The sequence below is a fragment of the Photinus pyralis genome, unplaced genomic scaffold (genome assembly GCF_008802855.1).
Source record: "Photinus pyralis isolate 1611_PpyrPB1 unplaced genomic scaffold, Ppyr1.3 Ppyr1.4_LG4, whole genome shotgun sequence".
NCBI classification, from domain to species: Eukaryota; Metazoa; Arthropoda; class Insecta; order Coleoptera; family Lampyridae; genus Photinus; species Photinus pyralis.
Window position 1 is genome coordinate 50,280,420 of NW_022170511.1, and position 6,419 is coordinate 50,286,838.

At 40.3% G+C, this 6,419-nt stretch overlaps 2 protein-coding genes across 2 annotated transcripts; one reads left to right on the forward strand and one right to left on the reverse strand.

The window, feature by feature from the left end:
* Nucleotides 1–3,354: 3,354 nt before the first annotated feature.
* LOC116168832 lies at nucleotides 3,355–4,431 on the forward strand. Its single transcript, XM_031484819.1, has 3 exons — nucleotides 3,355–3,616; nucleotides 3,663–3,937; nucleotides 3,986–4,431. The coding sequence occupies exons 1-3, from the start codon at nucleotides 3,513–3,515 to the stop codon at nucleotides 4,228–4,230; spliced, it is 624 nt and encodes a 207-aa protein (XP_031340679.1). The 5' UTR covers nucleotides 3,355–3,512; the 3' UTR covers nucleotides 4,231–4,431.
* Nucleotides 4,216–5,337, reverse strand: LOC116168833 (multiple coagulation factor deficiency protein 2). The gene is made up of 4 exons (XM_031484820.1): nucleotides 5,235–5,337; nucleotides 4,679–4,875; nucleotides 4,429–4,630; nucleotides 4,216–4,380 (listed from the first exon to the last, which is right to left on the reverse strand). Exons 2-4 carry the CDS (start codon nucleotides 4,856–4,858, stop codon nucleotides 4,253–4,255), a joined length of 510 nt encoding a protein of 169 aa, XP_031340680.1. The 5' UTR covers nucleotides 4,859–4,875; nucleotides 5,235–5,337; the 3' UTR covers nucleotides 4,216–4,252.
* Between the last annotated feature and the right edge of the window lie 1,082 nt (nucleotides 5,338–6,419).

Here is a 6,419-nt window from a genome sequence, read left to right on the forward strand (position 1 = left end):
ATCTCCAAAAGCAACTAGAAGTTAGTAAGTTTATTTTTTATTATTTTGGAGAGAGATTGAGAGATTTTGGGGGAAGTGTGTCAAAATCTCTTTTCCTGCTAAACGGTTGAACCGATTTAAACCAAATTTGCTACACATATTCTTAGACATAAAAGGGCAGAATCGCGCATGCGCAGGTGGGGCGGGTGGTTCCTGTACTAGCCACAGCAAATTTTTTGAAATTATTTATTGTAATTATTTATTCCAGTCCGAATTGAATAGGTATTCATAGCTAAGAAAGAGGACACCGGCCGTCGGGTCAGCTAGTACTATTATATAACAGTTACTAATCCGCAGAATTGTGGAAGGTTACCAACCACCTCAATGATTGTTCTCGCACATGATTCTTAGGATTTCGCCCTTGAACGTGGGTGCTATTGTAGCGGCTTTTAGGGCGAACATATGTTAGTCGAAAACCTTGGCCAAGTGATTTTATACCATGTTCGCCTGGTTAGCCGTAAGCAAACCCAGAGGGTTATTGGTGTCTATGAGTGGTCTTTCGGCAGCTTGCTTGGAGCTACTGCGCGGTTTCTCAGCCTTAATGACAACCATCTTTGGTTGGGGCTGTGGTCTGCCCTTCTTCGTCGGCGGTTGGGTCGGTGTTGAGCCATCCGACCTCTGCCTCTACCCGTTTTCCCGTCTGAGCGGAGTTAGCTCTAGGAGCTTGCCTTTGGATCAAGGTTGGGTCACAGAAGATGAATGGGTTGGAGGTGACTGTTAGCGCAGGTTGAAACGTTTGGGCCAGCTTGACCTTGTTTCTCCTCTTCTGTTCAGCGCTTGGTGTGTTGAGGAGCGGTGACCTGTAACAGGGGCATCGTTGGACGCTCCCTCTGGTTTATTGGATTTGCTTGTGTCATCTATGTTAGACGCATAAAATTTCGTCCTTCCAGCTTCCCACCCACCACGGAGCCCAACAAGGGGATCAAGTGACGCCAGGGCTACCAGGAGAATATAGCTTCTAGCTAGAGGGTATCAGAAAACAGGCCCGCTTTCATTCGAGAACGGCCTCCCTTTCGCTTGTCAGTCTGCTGTCACCACTAGCCCTCCAAATGCTCACCCAGTCGGTGGTCTGACCCATCGACACAGCCGATTGATCATAGTGGCTTTATGGTTCAGTGGTAGAGCATTGGGCTATAAATCCGGAGGTCGGGTGTTCGAACCTGGGTTGAGGTGAATTTTTCATCTGTGGCAGAGATGGGAATTACCTTAGACCAATTTCGAGCATTCTGCCGGCTACTCCGAATTAGGTTGTTCTGCAGTATTCCTAATTCGTAAGGTAAATACCGGAGTAGTATAGAACAACTTCAGACCTTCTGCACACAGGCACCTCTAAAAAGCATTATGCGGGTCACTCTGTAATTGGGCGCAGTTCTGTTGAGGGTCCAGAACAAGAGATGGATAGTAAATAAAATAAATAAAATAAATAAAATAAATAAAATAAATAAAATAAATAAAATAAATAAAATAAATAAAATAAATAAAATAAATAAAATAAATAAAATCAATAAAATCAATAAAATACATAAAATAAATAAAATAAATAAAAATAACCATGGCCTCCCGTTTAAGCGATCAAAGTGGTGTTTTGTCGCCACTTCAGCTAACTCAACTACCAGGATCCGTTCATCCTCTATTACGGGTCGCCTCGCACGGCACAAACACGAGGACCTTTGGTCTGCATTCTCATTTGGGGCCTGGCGTTACATGCCTCCTTGAACCATTCAAACCCCACAACCACAACAAGGCCCAACACTGCGGGGGGAGTATAAGTCGGTTATCTTTAAGAGTTTGTAGCGTGTGCTTACTTGACGTAATGATAATATCCATAAACGGACCGATCTGTGGATATGAATTCCAAGAACCAGGTTTGTATTGCATTTAATTTGGATCCATACAAAGGAATTTGGTCATTTTTAGCGCATCTTTAAGAATTAAAAAAAAGGTGATATTGTTTGCGTTTCGTCCGTCCGTCCGTCCGTCTGACCGCCCGTCCGTCCGGACCCACTTCTGCCGTTTCGAACTACTTCTAGGGGAATGGTACCCTAAAGTCCTGGAATTTTTTGCAGTAGGTAGCTTATACCTTGAAGATGTGCCAGACGGTCAACAAATTTCGCTGTCTAAAAGGAGGGCCCCGCCCCACGAATTATTTCCTGAGATGCTGTTTTTGAAAGTAAAAGATTTTGCATACGCATGCCTTTTATGGTGCCAAGTTAAACTTAAACATATGTTATACCCTTCATGATATTCTAATGAAAGGTCTCATCGAAATAAATCGGTTTGTACAAACTATAACTTTCCCGTGTGACTCGTTTTCGAGATCAGTGAGCGACGGGACCTGTGGGGGGGTATCTCTCATTGTATTCTAATGAAAGGTCTCAACGAAAGGAAACGTTTTCTACTACTGCCCTTCTTTCTGTCCTCTTATCAAAGTACGAGGTGCAGGGGGGGGGGACTAGTTTTATCCTTCATGGTACTGCAATGAAAGGTCTCAACGAAAGGAATTAATTTCTACCAACCATAGCCCCTCCTCGACCTCTTATCGTGATCGAGTATATACCCTTATACCTCAGCAACGGATTGTCGGATGAGGGTACTCACAAAGGGCGATTGAGACGTCTGCAAGAAATATATCTATTGGTGATGTCAAAACAAAATCTGTTTCAGTTAAAAAAATGCTCTTTATCTGCACAAGAGTTGTGAACAATTTATATGTACTTGTTTCAATTAGTTGGGAATTTATATTTCATTTTTTTGGTAAGCGAACTGATACGATGGGCACGAGATAGGGGTTGTATTTTTTTTTGTATCTATAGGAAGCAAACTAATGTTTTAAATCAGTAAAAAATGTAAAAGAGAGTGAAATTTGATATTTTCAATTATTTACTTTGAAATTCGGATGTAGAATCTCAAAAATACCCAGATTATCTATAGTTTTCTAGATTTTGGAGTTTCAATTAACACATTTGTAGTTTGTCCTATTACAGTCGTTTTCTGTTTGCTGGCATCTAAGCCAAGAAAGCCTTGTTTCATTCTAACTGAAAAATGATAAGACTTATTTTTACATCCATTTCGTTGGAAAAACGTCCCAAGGCTGTTTCTCTTAATTTTAATACGAAACAACAACAATATCTATATGGATGAACTGCTTCAGCGCAAGAAAGAAAGGTGTTGCGTATTATTTTTAAAGAAATTAACAAGTAGATTGTTTACGCATTGTTTAAGAAGTACCTACATAACTCATTCAACTGTCAATATTTTCCACTTATTTACGTAAGGCACGCCAAGTTTACTTCATTATAAACAATTACAGTAAAACGATTCGTTCAAGAGAGCGAACATAGACAATACTTTGTCAGTGTAACAATAGAATGGGGTGAAACAACTACTACAATTTCTATAGTCACTTTGTGGAGTATAAATGAAATTATGAAAGCTTAACGGCACATTTCTTTACTGTATGCGACACTTGCATCATGAAAGAAGTCCGAGCTTGTTGTGCAATATTTGTGTTACTTGTGGGTGCGACAGAGGTGTTCTGCGCCATTTCGTCAGAGGCCGAGAGCAATTCAATAACAAGGTTTGTTTAGTTATCCAAGTGACGCGATTTACAAATCAAATTTTAGGGCATTTGATGCCAAGGGTATGCTAACTTCAATCGCGAGTGACCTAATGTCACGAGGCTTCGCGGGATTAACGGGAAGTACGGGAGCCGGGACGAGCCAAGTCGTTTCTCTCAATGTTACCAATTTAGTAGTCTTGGTTCTCCTGAAAGCTCTCATATTTGCGGCCGGATCGCTAGGCGCGGGTGCATGGAAAGGAGGATACGCTAGGAGCCTTGATGGCGAAGAAAAACTTTTCACGGATGAGGAACTCTTGTTCTTTTTAAGTTACTTGACAGGTAATTACGTTTTGAGATTTTTTTCTGTTCAACAAGTTTTATTTTTAGGAAAACCGAACGATAATGGCTGCCTACAGAATATTGCCTGTTTGCAACCCCAACAGGCGCGAAAATACGCAGCGGCGGGGAAGATGCTTTTAAAGACGGCGTCCACAATGTCAATACACGCGGACCCCACTTACGATCAAGTGCTTCAAGAATTACAAGAGGCGGCAAGTTGGGGTAGTGTAGGAGGGGACTGCAAGAGATATTCGTGCGGATTAAAGGAGAACCCCAAAAACGCAAAGAATTGAATGTATTACTAGGTAGACATTTTCAAAGCGGTTCTATGTCAGAAATTTGAGGCACCTCAACGTCCTTTCTACGACCCGCTATGTACTCGGGGTAGCTTAAGAAACCATCACGGTCGGCATCATCTTCTGTTAGAACGCGATCGATTAATTCTACAAAGTACTTATCATACAAATTTATTTATTAAAGACACTAGTTACCAATGTAGTATTGAAAGTCCTCGTCCTTGTCGATTGTTTCCCCTTTAGTGTACTCGAAGTTGTGCGCTGTATGGTGAATGGCCTGCAACATCTCTAACCCGTCCAATTTTGAATTCTTGTCACTGTCGTGCACTTGAAAATAGAAAAAATCTAATTCCTCTTCGCTCATCGTGGAAACATCGACCAGATCCTCCGAGTGCTCCTAGAAGTGTTTAATTACGCGCAGGAATGGTAGCCTTAAAAGCCTCACCTCCAAGTGGGTTGTATCGTGCAGAAGCTCTTCATCTTGAGTCATTTTCTTTGGACTTGAATGTCGCGATGGGGTATAATGCACGTGGTGCTTGACGACTTTCTCGCCGCGTGGATGATGTGGTCCGCGACTTATGGCGCCAACTGTTCCGAATACAAAGATGACGATGAGCTTAATCATTTCGGATCCTTTCGGATCTGAAAACAAAGCGATTTCAATCAAATCATATTTTAGAAAAAGTCAGAAACGCTACAATAGCAACAAGCGGGGCTTGCGTATGTCACCCTCATGGTTTGATAATGTAGCATGTGGATGCACCCCATAGATTTTATTGAATCTCATTGAAATCGAAGTGTTGATGGGATATCAGTAATGACAGGCTAATGAAGGGGTTTTATCTTTTTCCCTGAGGGACCGTCATTAGCGTCCGATAACATCTCTAGTTACATATCGAAGGGTGGGTGCATACATATGTGCATTTCAAAAGTGTTGCGCACAAGTGCGGCTTAGAGCCCTACAAAGGGCGTAGGGGAATAAAATGTATTAACTCACTCACCTGTCGAATTTTGTATTTATTCATCTTAAACACATCGCATTTAATGACCTCAATCGATAGACGCTGCGTTTGTTGCATTTCGACGCCGCAGAAGTTTCCGCGCTTTTCCTGTAAAGTGCCGGAAAAGCCCGCGCGGTTTGTTTTCAAATTTCCCCTCTAGATAGCGCCGTTGCTTGCTTAAGAGGGAAATAATTTTTCTCGTTTTATACTCAAACGCAACTAAATTATCTCATTATCCCTTTGAATACTTTCACCAATTGTATCTTCTGTTAAATAAAGTAGAAAATGAAATGATATTGTGATATCCGTTTTGATTTCTTTAAGCTTATTTCGTATTATTTGAATTCATTTCTACATTTAGACAACATTGTTAAATACGTCGGATAACGAATTTTGTAATTTAATTACCTAATTAAAATGTGAATTGAGTTGATTAAAATTTACACCGGTACACGTAATCTTTTTTGCTTGCGTGTTTTCAATATAATAAAAGGTATAGTTCCAATGGCTCTGTTCAATGCTGTATTTATTATTGCGATAATTCAATAATAACGAGGATGCATATTTATTTATAATTAAACAAGTATAAATTGTGCACAACTCTTGTGCAGATAAAGCGCATTTTTTTTAACCGAAATAGCTTTTGTTTTGACATCACCAATGGATATATTTCTTGCAGACGTCTCAATCGCCCTTTGTGAGTATCCTCTTCCGACAAATTTGGTATCAATACAGCGGAACATAAACACGATCTTGAGTATTTCTTTTGTGAAACTGAAGCCGGTTTTCTCGGATTCGTTTCGCATTCACCACGGGGCCAACTGTACCATTGAAGCGACCTGTTTTCATATTTCTAAATGAAGTGGCATATTCCGGAGAGAGATAAGCCCAATGGTAAACTGAAAGAAATCTCATCCACATCAATAAAATTACTGTAAGTTATTTTAAATTTTTGATTTGTATAAAGTAGTGGTCGGTTATATTTAGGTATTTGCATAAATTATTTTATTATTCCTAAAGAATCCGACCTATGAGAAAAGAAATCAGCATAAACAGGAGAACGTACCAGTAATTTATTATGTGGTAAAGATAAAACATTTAGATTTTGGATCAGATTTAACATGGACGCGTTATCGCGAAATGGGCATTGCATTTTTTATAGTTCTTTTTATGAATCAACTCAGC

Bases quoted from the DNA above. Each gene is read 5' to 3' on its own strand.
- LOC116168832 (XM_031484819.1), top strand. From the start codon at position 3,513: ATGAAAGAAGTCCGAGCTTGTTGTGCAATATTTGTGTTACTTGTGGGT. The intron at 3,617-3,662 runs GTTTGTTTAGTT...ATCAAATTTTAG, and splicing joins GAGAGCAATTCAATAACAAG to GGCATTTGATGCCAAGGGTA. The intron at 3,938-3,985 runs GTAATTACGTTT...TTTTATTTTTAG, and splicing joins CTTTTTAAGTTACTTGACAG to GAAAACCGAACGATAATGGC.
- LOC116168833 (XM_031484820.1), bottom strand. From the start codon at position 4,858: ATGATTAAGCTCATCGTCATCTTTGTATTCGGAACAGTTGGCGCCATA. The intron at 4,631-4,678 runs GTGAGGCTTTTA...AAACACTTCTAG, and splicing joins ACGATACAACCCACTTGGAG to GAGCACTCGGAGGATCTGGT. The intron at 4,381-4,428 runs GTAACTAGTGTC...AGTACTTTGTAG, and splicing joins GGACTTTCAATACTACATTG to AATTAATCGATCGCGTTCTA.